The following is a 17141-nucleotide window of genomic DNA, read 5'->3' as shown; positions in this document are numbered from 1 at the left end:
GCCCTCAACTTTACTCTAATTAATTTGCTTTATTGATGCCTTTATTGGAATTCCAGTATAACTGGACAACCAATACTAGTTGTAGTAGCTTAGTAGGCGGGGTTTAGTTAGTACACTCAATGAACTAATGATATGGCTATGCGGTTGATCCAAGTTATTATTATATTAGGCAGCAAACAACTAAACTTCGGCTCTACTATCTTTAAAATAAACTATCAAATCGTGTTGTTTTAGCGAGATATTCTAAAACAAACCGCGAGCAACTTTTTTATTTTTATTATACATTAATTGTTTGTTTTCACCTTGACGAGTCACCATAACTACTTGTGGTCAAGGCATTACCAACAGCAAATGTCGGGACTATAACTGCTAGAAAATATTGTAGCGCCGTGATGAAGGGCGCACATCGGCGGTCGTCCGGCGCAATTAACAAGTAAATGAGTCCTTTGTGCCGCCCGCCCTGCCGCCCGCCCTGCCGCCCGTCATACCACTGGCACAGGGTTATGGCCCCGGAGAAAAAATCTACGAAAACAAGAGAAAAAAGTTGGCTTAAGGGCAAAACTATCACGAATTCAAGATGAATAATTTCAAATATGAAAATATATTTTAATTCACGCAATAATAAATATGCAAGCTGAATAAATCGTGGCACAAAACTTCTTTGAGTTGAAACAGATGTCGATTGCCTACGGCTGTGTGATTAATACTTTTTCTTTATTGTCTAGAATCTAAGAATCTGGCAGTTATGGCAGCAGTATAAGTTTAATATAACTCGTGCAATACGGTTTATTGGCACCCCTGATATCCGACCGCGCGCTTTTCGATAGCTTCTATAATGGACGACAACTTGCTGAAGATAATTTCGCAACGCTAATATGGAAATAATTATAGAGCCTTCAGTATTATTACTTCAGTGACCCAACCTTCGCATTAGGTAGTTTTAAAGTAGGTACTCGTAATATTGACAAACCGACGACCGCACATCTAACTTCTAATTTGGAACTTCTACACCAGACCACACCACCTTTTTCAGGGTGTCAAATTTAGGGACATGGCTACACATGGCACATACTGGCTGGCCCATCCTACTACAGCTCTACTTCATATGCAGGAAAACAATTATATTTCATTGTAACTATTTTTTCCACGCGCCAGTCTGTTTATATAACGCTTTTATTACAAAACGCGGAAGCTCTCAACCAAACTTTTAACGAGAATTGAAATATGGGGGAAGTTTTCCTTATATTTCGTGTACTTATTAGTCGCAAACGAGACTCCTAAAACACTTTCCTTTGAACACATAAATAAACACTCAGAGACATGCCACGGCACTAAAATGAGCTTCAAATATCATGGCTACAAAATATTTGAGACCCAAAGGTGAACGAAAAAGACGTAAATATTGTAGAAATACCTACTTACTATGTTAACTTTAAGTTAACCTTGAATGGCCACGTGACGTGACCCTTCACGATCCTTCAGTTACTACGTACTAGCAATTTCAGACGGGCGGAATATTGCAGCAGGTAGTGACGATAATATTAGTAGGAAAGATTCTTCAGGCTGCTGAGAAGGACTGGGTGATAAAAAGTGGACAATATCGACTAATTAAATAGCAGTTGCAGTATTTATTTTCAATAAATATCACAATATTTCTATACTTTTGCTCATCACCAGATCCAAATACCAGATACGTTTTATTCGCTCCCGTTTCTGTTTATATTTTACTGTTTACGTATTTTATTAATATTAGCTCGTGTGATATTGTGTTTATAGCTCAGTTACATTTTATTGTTGTTGTGAGCTTAATGCCCCTCCAAGGACTCCTCCGTCTGTTATTGTTTACTAATTATGACATCAGTATACTGTAACATATACTTTGTTTGATTACTTCATGCTAAAACGGTATTCTTTGAATCCAGATAGCGTTAAATTGCTTTGACTCGTGTAAGTCTAATTACAAGAAATTAGCGATTAGTAAATTTAAAGGATAATGAGCCGTAGCAACTAAAGTTGGTGAGTAAGATTCTTCAAAATTTAGGGCTTGAACGAGGGTAGACTAGGTTTTCAATAAATATAAATACCTTTCAAGCGATAATACTTCTAAATTAATATAAAGCTCGTTTACTATAACATTCGAAATCAATCAGACTCTTATCAGAACCTTATCATCTCTGACCTCAGTATCATGAATTCAGTTGTTCAACCCTGATATTCAATAAGAATTGAGTTTTAAGTGATTAAATAAACAATAAGCACTTCGCAAACAAATGCTCACGTCCAGCAAATTACTCGCCCACGCAGAACGATTCAACAATTTTGGGCAAGTTATTCAATTCCGACGCTATCAGTCACAATCAAGCGAAATCGTCGCGGCAAACAATGGGATGGAACGTCGATAATTGCGTGAATTATCGTCTGCAGTCCGGGGCCGCTCGGATGCATACTGATGCGGAAATAATCGAAACGTTATGGACATTTTAAATTAAATAATAAGATAGAGCATTGAAAATTATTATTCAACAACACCTACTCGTGTTTGTTACAAAAAGACAAAACTTCGTTTTTAAATTACAAATTAAAAGAAGAAAAAGAGAAGATTTAAAGTAGGTATTTATGTAATTTCTAATGTGTTATGTTATTGCATACATAATCGAGATAAAGCAATATCTAAGCTACCTGATACCGTGACCTGATCAAATGACCATGCATAAAATTTCCACAAGAAAGCGAATGTAAAAGACTTGTATCAATAGTTACACGTGTCATCCTATCAATCTCACAAGTGTTCGATTATCACAATACACTCGAAAATAAACATCAGATGTATTATTTCTGTCCGTTTCTTTGAAAGATTTCTCATGCAATATTTTCATGTTAGTTCGATATTTGCAAAGAGGCCATTTTAATAAATGTTAATTGAGATTCAACAGACTGTGTTCTCAAATTTTCTGCTACGATTATTAATAATGCTTCGATCAAATGAATTCGAATAGATATCGAGTATGAGATGAAATACTCGTAGCAGTAATCACTGCTGCGGTTGAATCACTGCAATGTTAAACTAATTAGTATGGCATTTTCTAATTGGGATATTATCTATCATCATCATTATCATTTCAGCTACAGGACGCCCACTGCTAAACATAGGCCTCCCCAATAATTTCCAGATTGGCCAGTTGGTAGCGATCTGCATAGTATTACCTAATAGTGTCACAATAAGGTGGAGATTGATAAATAATTCAGTATCTTTAAATATCTTGAGTCCTAGTTATCTGAAGTACCTGTTTACCTATTTGTTTCAGTGGTGGTAATCTCTCCCACCGTATCATTGATAATCTCAACTTTATCTGAGCAGCGAGTGCCCGCTGGCTACATATAATTAGGTCGACGAGCCGAAAAGGCGTCAGTCTTCGAACGCAAGATGAGGCTAGGCGTGATCTTATTACTGTGGTACGATATCTTTTGCGGTCGTTAGCGTTCAATTGTTATAAATTCACGACCATGGTCAAAGTATTGCCGTTGAGAAACTAAGTATTGTAATATGTAACAGTGGTATCAGTCAGAATGTTCCGCTCAAAGAGCATTCAATTTATCATACAAATATTTAAATATTATTAATAGGTAATGTTATTTCAGCTTGGCAGTGGTGGGATGCCGAGGGCAGGACAGATACTTCCCTGAGGACTTCCTCTTCGGCTGCGCAACTGCTGCCTACCAAATCGAAGGAGGATGGGATGCTGATGGTTCGTTTCCTATTTCGTGTGACTCACAGAATAAATACTCTTACAGAGCTATGTCTCTACGAAGAATGTTTAATTTTACTACTAGAATTAACTTTTTTTAGGCAAAGGAGAAAATATCTGGGATCACATGACCCACACCAACCCGGGAGTCATCGCCGACATGAAAAATGGCGACGTGGCATGCGACTCGTACAACAACTACAAGCGCGACGTCGAGATGATGCGCGAGATGGGCCTCACCGCCTACCGCTTCTCGCTGTCCTGGGCCCGCATCTTACCTGAAGGCATGTCCAACCACGTCAACGAGGCCGGCGTCCAGTACTACAACAACCTGATCGACGAATTGCTCAAGTACAACATCCAACCCCTCATCACTCTGTACCACTGGGACCTGCCTCAGAAATTGCAAGAACTTGGCGGTTTCGCTAACCCACTTTTCCCCGACTGGTTCGAAGATTACGCTCGTGTGGTATACGAGAGGTTCGGTGATAGAGTGAAAATGTTCATGACCTTTAATGAGCCAAGGGAAATCTGCTACGAAGGTTACGGATCCGACAGCAAAGCGCCCTTATTGAACTCTACTGCAATGGGAACCTACTTGTGCGCCAAGTCTCTGGTGTTAGCTCATGCCAAGGCATACCACGCCTACAATAATGACTTCAAGCCCACCCAAGGTGGAGAGTGTGGTATCGCTATCAGTGTTAACTGGTTTGGACCTTTGACAGATTCGGAAGAAGATCATTTAGCAGCTGAAGTCAGACGGCAATCTGAAGTGAGTTTAACATTTACTGCTCATTGATTCTAATGTAAGTGTATGTTAAGAACGAAGTAAAAATGTTATTGTTATTTTCAGTGGGGTCTATTTGCCGAGCCTATCTTCTCCGAGCAAGGAGGTTTCCCGAAAGAATTATCAGAGCGTATCGCCGCCAAGAGCGCCGAGCAGGGATACCCCTGGTCTCGTTTGCCGACGTTCACGGACGAGGAGATTGCGCTCGTGAAGGGCACGTACGACTTCATGGGCGTGAACCACTACACCACGCGCCTGTGCTCGGCCACGGAGTACATGGAGGAGCACGCCATGCCGTCCCTGTACGACGACGCCGGCGTCGGAGTTACCGTTTCCCCAGACTGGCCGACTTCAATGTCCCCGTGGCTATTCGTAAGTACAGATTAATTTAAACAATAATTGCGAATAATATTGTAACGAACTAAAGTCACTGACATAGACCGACGCCGCGACGGATAAGCAAGTGAAGTGGCAATGGGCAGGGCACATAGTACGCAGAACTGCCGGCTGATGGGGCAGCAAGGTTCTGGAGTGGAGGCCGCGTATCGGAAAACGTAGCGTGGGACGTCCACCCATAAGGTGGACCGACGACATCATAAAGCGATAATATGGAAATCATTGAGGGAAGCCTATGTTCAGCAGTGGACATCCTGTGGCTGAAATGATGATGATACTAATAGGTGGTGTCGTGGTACCGTCCTGATGTAATTTTGTTTTCGAGTATCAAGTTAAAATACGTAAACTATATTACATTACAGCAAGCACCGAACAGCATTTACAACGCCTTGACGCACCTGAACGAGAAGTACAACGTGCCGAAGTTCATCATCACGGAGAACGGCTGGTCGTCGGACTACACGCTGGAGGACGACGAGCGCATCCGCTACTACCGCGCCTCGCTCGAGAGCGTGCTCGACACCATCGCCGCCGGCGTCAACCTTAAAGGCTACATGGCCTGGAGCCTCATGGACAACTTCGAGTGGCTGGAGGGATACAAGTGAGTTGCAATGAGCTACACTTGCATTTAATATAAAGCACTGACCCGGTCCAAACATATAAGAGGCCACACACCTGTTTTGTTTCATCTAATGCGTCCCAAAACGGCCCGAAGAATTCGTATTGCAGAATCTTAAGACACTAATCAAACGATATTAGTTAAAAGACAGGTATCAGTAAGATGATACATATTATATTGTTTGTTAATATAATACCAATCACATTCAATCCGAAACTGAACTGAGTTTGGTTATGATGGAAACTCAATTAGATTCGAACTTGCAAATGCCGCGAGCGTTGCAGACTTGTAGGTGAACTACCAGGCTTGGGGTCAATTTTCATAAATTGTTTATTTCTATAACAAAGTATAGGCACCTACATGATACTCGTAGTCGTATGCTGCTATAAACCGCAACATTATGACCGTGCTTTATTAGAGGTATCATAATAACATAATACGTGGGTATGTGGCTACATTAGTTCTAACTCCGTACTAATTAGCGCGTTGGTGCACTAACTGCCTGCGCTATGAAGCGAAGCTAGAACAGGCGAATAACTTCATTATTCGACTAATTAATTAAAACGTAGTGCTTAGTGTTCGTTATCGCATAATGAGTGACGTCAAACTGTTACAAGTACCTACTGGAAAGGCATTCTTATGATTCAAAAATTGCATAACATACTCGTAGCTAGCACATAAACAAAGACATGTACACATAAGTACATATATATGCATCCTACATGGTTATCAGCAGAAACGTTTGATCAACAGTCATTTCATTATTTATTTGTAACTATACCTAATACCTCCGCGATCGCTATAAGAATGTCTCAAATGGCTGGTAGAGTTTTTGAGTTATATTTATATCTAACTAGTATAGAAATGCTGGCATAAAAACAAGTGACAATCAAATAAGGGAATGTTTCAATGACCTTCAATTCATTTATGAATAAAAACTAATGCGTTTTCCCACCAGCGCGAGGTTCGGGCTGTACGCCGTAGACTTCGAGGACCCGGCGCGCACGCGCACGGCGCGCAAGTCTGCCTTCGTGTACAAGCACATCATCAGGAACCGGCTCATCGACCACGACTACGAGCCCGACACCATGACCATGACCATCGACGAATAGACCCGACTGAACTGAACGAATGACCTGCGATGTCCTATTTATTGTGCGGTGTGCAATGATATTAAATTCAATTAGAATTAAATTATTTATACTTTAGAACAAGCCTTTCTTTAATTTGTGAATATTCTGAGACTCCGGCCTCACGTCATACAAGAATTAAAAAAACCCACAGATTCTACTCGTGATAGACTACAGTAACGTATATATTGTACTACTAACATCGCTCAATCAAAACAACCCACGGCTTATGTCTTCCAAAAACACGGAACCAGATTGATTAACGAGCCTGAGCCGGATTTACGAGCATCCTAAGTTCATCACCGCCCGGAATATAAATACTCACTCAATATTATGTTTCACTAGTAGTTAGCCCGCTAAAAATTTAACTGGTGTTGAAAAAATCCACTGCACAGAGGAATGTGGGTAGCTCTACAATTATTTACTTAAAATAATTAGATTAGATAACTAACTTTTTTGATTTAGATTTTGATTGATTTGATTTAGAAGTACAAAATTACAAATCCTTCTTATGTAAAATTAGCCTTAGATACGAGACAATAGGCCAGGCTATACATACAGGGTGTCCCAAAAACAATGGATAACCCTGTAACCATCGATAGGCCTCGCCATGGTCTCAATAACGTCAAATTTTGACCCCAGTAAAATATTACCGTTTTCAAGATTTTTAAGTTTTTGGGCATTTTTAGAAAATTGCCACCTGCGATTACTTTTTCTCATGCCATTTCTACAAATGAGGATACATTTCAATCTAGTTTTTTTCCTTATCACAAGGGATAGTTGGGCTATCAAAAGAAAAGATTAAAGTTCAACAAACTAGTTTAAAAGAATGAAAATTTTAAGAAATTGCAGAGAAGAAGGAAAAATTAATTCATTGTCTTGCACTTTTGATCAGCCATCGTGTAAAAAAAATGTAGGAAGACCATCGTGCCCATTACCTCAAAAACTTCCGTGGTTAATTGAGATTCTAAAAAGGTATCACAAGCCTATGTATTCTGTATTATTTTTATCTTATGGCTACTTGAATAGCAACTAGTATGAAAACTGCAAAAATGAGTTTTTCTCGTAATAGTTAAACTAGGACTGCATAGTGGCATTAAATACAAATGGATAATTTTTAGCGTAGGAATTTTAATAAAGCAACATTTTATCATCATCATCATCATCATTTTAGCCATAGGACGTCCACTGCTGAACATAGGCCTGTACCCCAATGATTTTCATAATGACCGCTTGGTAGCGGCCTGCATCCAGCACCTTCCTGCTTATCTTTATGAGGTCGTCGGTCCACTTTGTAGGTGGACGTCCTACGATGCGCTTTCCGGTACGTAGCCTCCACTTGAACCCTGTTGCCCCATTGGCCGTCCGTTCTGCGTTTTTGTGATTACTTAATTTTTTTTTTAAACCTTATAAATGTGCCTATAGACAGATACCCGTGATAATACACGGCTCGGAAACGTGGATTTTTTGGACAGCGTGCTATGGAAGGGGCTATGCTCGGGTTTATTTACGAAATCGTATCAGAAATTAGGAGATCCGTAAATGAACTAAAGTCGCTGACATAGCTCGACGGATCAGCAAGCTGAAGTGGCAATGGGCAGGGCACAGTAGTTTGCAGAACTGAGGCAGCAGGGTTAAAGTGGAGGCTACGTACCGGAAAGCGCATCGTAGGACGTCCACCTACAAAGTGGACCGACGACCTCATAAAGGTAAGCAGGAAGGTGCTGGATGCAGGCCGCTACCAAGCGGTCATTATGAAAATCATTGGGGTACAGGCCTATGTTCAGCAGTGGACGTCCTATGGCTAAAATGATGATGATGATGATGATAAAATGTTGCTTTATTAAAATTCCTACGCTAAAAATTATCCATTTGTATTTAATGCCACTATGCAGTCCTAGTTTAACGATTACGAGAAAAACTCATTTTTGCAGTTTTCATACTAGTTGCTATTCAAGTAGCCATAAGATAAAAATAATACAGAATACATAGGCTTGTGATACCTTTTTAGAATCTCAATTAACTAAGGAAGTTTTTGAGATAATGGGCACGATGGTCTTCCTACATTTTTTTTACACGATGGCTGATCAAAAGTGCAAGACAATGAATTAACTTTTCCTTCTTCTCGGCAATTTCTTAAAATTTTCATACTTTTAAACTAGTTTGTTGAACTTTAATCTTTTCTTTTGATAGCCCAACTATCCCTTGTGATAAGGAAAAAAACTAGATTGAAATGTATCCTCATTTGTAGAAATGGCATGAGAAAAAGTAATCGCAGGTGGCAATTTTCTAAAAATGCCCAAAAACTTAAAAATCTTGAAAACGGTGATATTTTTACTGGGGTCAAAATTGGACGTTAGGGAGACCATGGCGAGGCCTATCGATGGTTACAGGGTTATCCATTGTTTTTGGGACACCCTGTATATCTATTGAAAATGTTGGAGTCTTAAATTAATGCTGCCACTTGAAGTTATTTCTCATAGTATTGCGCACACCCTATTCCAGTCCAAAGTTCCTTTATCCCTGCTCCCGAAGCAGCTTTGCAGCGCTTTGTATGCACAGCGCTAAGTAATTTGATTCCGCTAACTTCGGCTTACAGGATCCAATTGTATCGCGAAGACGCGAATTCCCGCGATCACTCTTGACAGCGAGAAAATTACCTCCGCGTTTCGAACAGGCGTCGAATCTCATCATGAGCGTAACGTAGAACTGATCAGGAGACCCGCGCATGATGGCTAGTACGCGAACATCATCATCATTAGGTCATTTTCCACTGCAGGAGGATAACCCTCTCTATATTACTACTCTACAATACATACTTAAACATAAGTAATTAAATCTCAATTCATTACCTCAATAAGCTATATGCCCATCCAGCAACTAGTAATAGTCTAACAGTACAACATAATATTAGCTAACCGATTAGACAATCTCTGTACAAGATTAGCTCGCAATGTTCAATAATCCCGATTTACTATGCAGCCCACGTTCTCAATCCATCCGCATCGTCATCGCATTACCTCTCCCGAGCACAAACACTAACATCATCTTTGGCACGTATTATACGAGCAATAAGTATGCAAAATAGTATTTTTTCTGTGGCTTTCGGGCATGCTAACAGCACGTGTTACAAACATTTGAGCGACCCTACTTGTGTTCTCCCACAAAAGACTCAGTCCGTCGCACTACGATGTAAATGATAATGCTAAAATTTAACGGGCCATTCCTTCGACAAGAGAGCTGGTGCTCAATGCAAACTGGGGGTTTATTCGCGAGGCGCGCGATAAAAACTTTGTACAATTTGTTTTTATTATCACGGCCGGCGATACAATTGGGCGTAGTTTAGCGGCTGTTACAGCGTCCGGGCTGCAAGATAGCGCCGCGACCGCCAATTAGATGGGTGGAACAAATAGTGATAGCTTTTCTTTATCAGATGAAACATATCTTTGGGTGAGGCAGCCAGCAAGCTACTTGTATTTGGAATTACTAAAACGAACCTTCCTATTGCCTTTTCTTTCCTTGGCCGTAAGAAGGACAAACGCCCTGCCTACGACCCTGTTATTCCAGCACTAATCCTCGTAAAAATAACTGGAGGATTATGTCAACAGCATCACAAATACCTCGGCCATTGCGAGGGCCGCATGAGATGACAAATAAAGTCTTTTGTGCAGATTTATGTCGCAAGGATAAGGAGCGAGAAAGTACAATTTGGGAAGCAAATAGGCAAGTGCTTCATGCAGTTAGCTAATAACAGTTAAGTATAACTGAATCATCTCTTCCTTCGTGTTAATCGTAAAGGAACGGACGTAAAACGCAATCCTAAGGGTCTATGACTTCTGACTGCGTAAAAGCTTGTATAATTTTGTTTTCCAAATTATCTATCTCTGGTAATAATTTTAAGCACAACCCGGGATTGAGACCTAGTAGTGCTCAATGATAATAAAGTGTAGGTTGAATTTTAAAAGTTAATTAGACAGTAATTCAGTTTTTCTTTTTATACCTAAATAAATGCAGTTTCTTTTCTCAAACAAACTGTACCATTGAATTGTCGTTGGTTATTTGGCCGATGCCCGGGCCCGGGCGAACGTAAAAATAAGCCCGCTGCTCGGCTTACGGCATGATCAAGATTGATCGAGACCTTTCCACGCTCCATTCAAAATCATTGAATGTCCATAATATAGACGTTTCCCATAGATTTAATGGGATTTGACCCCTGTAAAGGTGCGCGCTCACAGTTGTATTGGGTATGCGAGCATTCAAATCAATTTATTTAATAAAGAGAGGAGAGAATAGGAAAGCTTTTCAATTAGAAAAATATTGTAGTAATGAAAAAGCAAACACAGCTGTACCCACTCTCGCTCTCTCTCTTGCGTCGCGCAGTCGGGTACAAAGAGTGGTTATGGAGTCGCGAAACAACATAAGAACGCCACAATAGTTTGAAGGGTCTAGGCTCTAGGATATCTATTTAGCCCTGTGAAAATAGTCGTAAATTCATGAGCACCCAGTGAGGACACAGCCCTACGCGAACACGAGCAAAACGTAAAAATCGTCTGTAAGCAGGTAAGGCCCGCAATTAACGAGCGCCGCCGGATCAGCCGCTTGCTCCATAATCAATCTGCTCCTGCCCTCCGTCCCTCTTGGCGATCCATACAAATTGATTCGGAGCCCTTAGTAATTATATTACAGAACACGAAACCCAAACCATTTTGCTAAGAACCACTAAAACTTTGAAACACTTAACTACCGAGACATTGCAAAAACCGAGACCGAAATGTTAATCCCGTACAGTTTGCCTTGGCTGAAATTCTCCTGTCGATTTTACTACCTTTGATCCAATCCTACTATTAGCCGCCTACAAGTTACAATGATACTTATGTTAAAGAGCGCTTTTCAAGACGTTTTATGTACATCTAAATAGGCAACATTCCTTTGAAGTAACAGCAAAGCAAAGCACTTCAAGTAGGCCCCTCAGTGATGCAAATCCGAACGTACGGAACCCGGCATGCATGAGCGGACCGCCCTTGGCCGGCTGCTGCGGCCCGACCCGCGTCTTGCCCTGTCAATGCGGGTAGGGCCGAGCGGGCACCATCGATACGAAAGATGTGGTGAAACAATACGAGTACCTAATATGTAGTAAATACATAATATGTTTACTATTAACAACACATTTCGAGGTTCCCGAAGTAGACTCGAAAGCCATTTGTACCTCTCCACCCTCCCCATAGTCCTGCATGTAGAATCTTAAAAGCACTGGATGGATTATTCCCTATATGATCGAACCGTAATAAAAATAATAAAAAAAAACTTCTTGATTGTGTGGTAAAAAACATGTCTGTGTAATTGTATGAGAAAATAAAACAACAGTGAACTTTAAAACAGTGTATAATTAACTAAATAACCAAATGGTCCTTCTGAGAACCGGATAGTAATCAAAGTAAAGTGTAATTATTGTTGAAATCAGTGTCAAAGTGGAACATAACTATAAAATACGAGTTTGTGAAAATGGCGGAACGTGTAACAAAACACATCATGGTGATGAACCAAAACTCTACAAAGATTGAGAAACTTTCCACCAATACGAGAAAATCACCTAAAGACAAGAGAACAAAAGGTTATATCGACACCCGCTTGGAAGCATTAAGAGATTATTGGTGTGAGTACACTAAAAGTTACGAGTCATTGACAGCAATAATAAACAACGAAACCTCAAAAAAAGATTATAATTTCGACATTGAGAAAAACTACGAATGCACAGAGGAAAATTACTTAGACCTGAAAACATGGCTAAAAGACAAGAAATATGATATTACATCAACCACAACCACAGTTAGTGAGCTTGACATAACCTCTGCTGAGATTTCAAAAATGAGACCAAAACTCCCATCAATAACGATACCGCAATTTTCAGGAGATTATAATGCATGGATGAGTTATAGAGACCTTTTTATCTCACTAATACATTGCAATGATCGCTTAACAAAAATTGAAAAACATCATTATCTAAAATGCAGCTTATCAGGAGAAGCCGAACAGTTACTCAAAAATTATTCATTAACTGAGGCTAACTATGATGATGCATGGAAAAAGCTAAATGAAAGATATGAAAATAAGCGAGTGATTGTGAATAATATTCTCAGTAGATTTCTATCTCAGAAAAAACTAACAACAGAGTCTGCCAAAGGTATTAAAGATTTATTAGATAATACTAGCCAATGTCTTACCTCACTAAAAAACATAGAGATAGATTCCTGGAATGCAATAGTGGTACATATCATAGTCTCAAAGTTAGACATAGAATCTCACAAACTTTGGGAACAGTCTTTAGAAAATTCTACAAATATTCCCACATATGAAGAACTAAGTAACTTCCTTGAAAAACGATTTCGAACAATGGAAATGGTCAATCTTTCACAACCTCGAGAAGTTTATAAAAATGATGTATCAAAATCTGTTCAGCATACACCAAAGACAACTACAGTGAAAAGTTTTGCCACTGAAGTCGAAAGCACTTGTACTTACTGCTCACAAAATCATTACATTTGCCACTGTAAAGAGTTTTCTGCATTACCTGTTTCTGAACGCCAAGATTATGTCAAGAAAAACAACATATGCTTCAATTGCTTAATAAAAGGTCACTCTGTGTCACATTGCAGACAAAGCACAAATTGCAAAAAATGTGGACGTAGACATCATACCTTACTACATTTCACAAGACCTTCACAAACAAATAACACCGAGAAACCTGAAAGTAACAAATCTACAGCAAAGGAAAATGATACTGAATCTGGCGCTTCTTGCAATCTCAGTGTCAACTTGAAGGCTGAAACAAATGATGACTTAGTTATATTAGCAACCGCTGAAATAAAGGTCGAGTCTAGGAACAGTGATACTTATACACTGAGAGCTCTTATTGACCAAGGGTCACAGGGCTCCTTTATCTCCGAAGCAGCTGCACAATTATTGAATCTTGACCGCACTCCTGTTATTGGCAAAATCTCCGGCATATCAAACTCATCAGTGGTCACTACAAAATCTATGGTGAAACTCACAATACACTCCACAAAATGTGAAACATCCACATTTGAAGTGAATGCATATGTACTCAAGAAACTCACTTCATTGCTGCCGTCTCGTGAATTCCCACAAGATACTTGGCCCTCACACATGCAGTTGGATCTAGCTGATCCAAACTTTCACAAGCCAGGATCTATCGACGTCTTACTTGGTGCCGACGTGCATGCTCACATCCTGCTACAAGGTCTTCGCAAGTATAATTCACTCATCGCACTCAACTCTCGTCTGGGTTGGTTGATTTCTGGAAGAGCCTCACAAACTGATGCTGCAACACTAGAACACAACATGGTAGTTACTCACACAAAATTGGAAGTAGATCAATTATTGAGACAATTCTGGGAAATTGAAGAGAATATACAGTACAAGAAACCAATGACAGAATTGGAATTACAATGTGAAGAACATTTTAAGGCTACTCACAAACGCAATGATGATGGACGTTACATTGTGTCTTTACCGTTCAAAGATGATCCACCCACAAACCTTGGTGATGTTGAGTTCCTTGCTGTTAACCGCTTGCAACATATGGAGAAACGTTTTACACGCAACAAAGACTTCAAGGAAGATTATCACAAATTCATGAAACAATATGAATCACAAGGTCACATGATGATAGTACCTGAAAATGAGAAGAAAATAGAGAAACGTCACTACTTACCTCACCACGCTGTCCTCCGGCCGACAAGCTTGAGCACGAAGCTGCGAGTTATCTTCGACGGAAGTGCTGTACCTGAAAAAGGAAAATCGTTAAACGAAGAACTTTTGATTGGATACCCATTACAACAAGATGTCAGAGACTTAATAACAAGATGGAGACAACATAAATTCTGTTTAGTAGCTGACATTCAAAAAATGTACAGACAGATATTAGTATCCAAAGATGATGTGGACTACCAGAGAATACTGTGGCGAGAATGCCCAACACAACCGATACAGGAATATAGACTACTCACCGTAACTTATGGAACATCATGCGCTCCCTTTTTAGCCATACGCACACTTCACCAACTCGCTGAAGATGAAAAACATGATTTTCCTGTAGAAGCAGAAATTTTGAAAACTGATCTGTACATGGACGATTTGATGACCGGGGCATCCAGTGAAGATGATGCTGCTGTCCTTCAAAAACGATTGACTGAGTTGTTAGCACGCGGTGGTTTCCCTCTACACAAATGGGCATCAAATAGTAAAGCAGTACTATCACAGATTCCTGATCATGACAAAGAACTACAAAATGAAGTCCATATAAAGGTTGAAGATACCTTGAAAACTTTGGGTATTACATGGAACTCACAAACAGATAATTTTGAATTGAACATATGTGTAAATTTTGTAAATGATAATATCACCAAACGAAATGTATTATCTACCATTGCAAAAACCTTCGACCCACTAGGTTGGCTAACACCAAGTATAATAACCCTTAAAATCTTTATGCAAAAACTGTGGTTAGCTGGCTTGGATTGGGACGAAGAGTTACCTAATGATTTGAAACAAGAATGGATTAATTATGTTAATCGTTTCACACACGCTGAAACCATTCAGTTCCCAAGATGGCTTGGAATCTCTAATAGTACAATGAAATTGGAACTGCATGGATTTAGTGATGCTTCCTGTGCTGCTTATGCTGGAGTTGTGTATCTCCGGGTTTGGGACAATGATGCAGTTAAAGTTTATCTTGTTATGGCCAAATCGAAAGTTGCGCCTGTTAAACAAGTTTCACTCCCTCGTCTCGAACTCTGTGGTGCAGTTCTCGTAGCAAATTTGATACAACATGTTAAAACTATACTTAATATACCAAATGAAAACATCTATGCTTGGACAGATTCAACCATAGTTCTGGCTTGGCTGCGTAAAACACCAATTACATGGACTACCTTTGTCGCTAATCGTACTTCAGAAATTTTGACACTTACAAATAGTAACCAGTGGCATCATGTTAGTTCCGCGAATAACCCAGCCGATCTGGCTTCACGTGGAGTATACCCAAGTGATTTGCAGCAGTCAGACCTGTGGTGGAATGGCCCACAATTTTTACAAAATTGTAATCCAATTGTAAACCATGAGAACGTAGTCCCAGTCACTGATTTGGAAATGAAAGTTAAAACTAAAGTAGAAGCGAATGTGAATGTTTTTGAAAATGCTGATACTATTTCTTATTTGAAACGATGGTCAACTCTCTCAAAATTGATACGTGTAACTGCTTATTGTTTGAGATTTATTAAACTGTGTAAATCAAAAATAAATAGGACACTGTTTGATGAACCCGCTTATCTGAGTTCTATGGAGCTTGACGACGCTTTTAACAGATGCATTATGATGTCTCAATCGGATTCGTTTCATGAGGAAATTTCTTGCCTGTCACAAGGTAAGCGAGTTCACCAATCAAGTAAATTGCATGTACTTAATCCATACTTAGATAATAATGGTATAGTTCGTGTCGGTGGTCGACTTGCCAATGCGGAGATTTCAGATAATATGAAAAATCCTATTATTTTGAGTAACGATTCTAATCTTTCTAAACTAATTGTGTTAAATGCACATCTGAAGTCTTTGCATGGAGGAAATCAACTCACTTTGAATGTTATTAAACAAAAATTTTGGATAATTAGAGTCAAAAATCTAGTTAAAAGTGTACTTTCAAAATGTGTACCATGTTTTAAACAGAGAGCTAATCCCTCTGTGCCATTTATGGCAGATCTTCCTAAGTTTCGTGTCAAACCAAGTCGTCCATTTTTAACTAGTGGTGTAGATTTTGCTGGCCCGTTTGCCATGAAATTGTATCCTGGTAGATGTAAGAGAACTTGTAAGGTGTACATTTGCTTATTCGTATGTACCGTCACAAAAGCCATTCATCTAGAACTGGTTACTGACCTGACGTCAGCTGCCTTTATTGCTGCTTTTAGACGTTTTACTGCCCGTCGTGGCCACTGCAAGGAAATTTGGAGTGATCACGGCACCAATTTTGTAGGCGCGTCTCGCGACTTAAACATTGCCTTCCATGACTCAAAATCTAAACTCGTTGCAGAAATTTCGGAACTTTTGGCTAATGACAAAACGACTTGGTACTATATACCTCCTAGTTCACCTCATTTCGGAGGACTTTGGGAGTCAGGAGTTAAAAGTGTTAAGGGACATCTAAAACGCGTAATAGGACAAACTTTACTTACTTATGAAGAGTTTTCTACGCTCTTAACCCAAGTGGAAGCTTGCGTTAATTCCCGCCCTCTTACTATAGTAAATTCTACTCTTGATGAAGCTCCCTTAACTCCGGGACATTTCCTTATTGGGGAACCTTTAATTGGTGTACCGGAACCATCTTTAGTGGACGTAAAACTTAGCCCTTTGCATCGGTGGCATATAATTCAACGTATGGTACAATGTTTATG

The 17141-nt window shown here is 39.7% G+C and overlaps 1 protein-coding gene across 1 annotated transcript; it reads left to right on the top strand.

Annotated features, from left to right (window-relative positions):
• Positions 1-3645: 3645 nt before the first annotated feature.
• On the top strand, positions 3646-6762 carry LOC135079773 (myrosinase 1-like). Its single transcript, XM_063974375.1, has 5 exons — positions 3646-3746; positions 3848-4518; positions 4600-4905; positions 5292-5530; positions 6507-6762. The coding sequence occupies exons 2-5, from the start codon at positions 3874-3876 to the stop codon at positions 6658-6660; spliced, it is 1344 nt and encodes a 447-aa protein (XP_063830445.1). The 5' UTR covers positions 3646-3746; positions 3848-3873; the 3' UTR covers positions 6661-6762.
• The last annotated feature ends 10379 nt before the right edge of the window (positions 6763-17141 follow it).

Source organism: Ostrinia nubilalis, chromosome 17 (assembly GCF_963855985.1).
Source record: "Ostrinia nubilalis chromosome 17, ilOstNubi1.1, whole genome shotgun sequence".
NCBI lineage: Eukaryota > Metazoa > Arthropoda > Insecta > Lepidoptera > Crambidae > Ostrinia > Ostrinia nubilalis.
This window is presented reverse-complemented; position numbering and strand designations above follow the sequence as displayed.

Coding starts and splice junctions, on each gene's coding strand:
- LOC135079773 (XM_063974375.1), top strand. CDS start 3,874: ATGACCCACACCAACCCGGGAGTCATCGCCGACATGAAAAATGGCGAC. Junction 4,519..4,599: donor AAGTCAGACGGCAATCTGAA/GTGAGTTTAACA, acceptor TGTTATTTTCAG/TGGGGTCTATTTGCCGAGCC. Junction 5,531..6,506: donor GAGTGGCTGGAGGGATACAA/GTGAGTTGCAAT, acceptor TTTTCCCACCAG/CGCGAGGTTCGGGCTGTACG.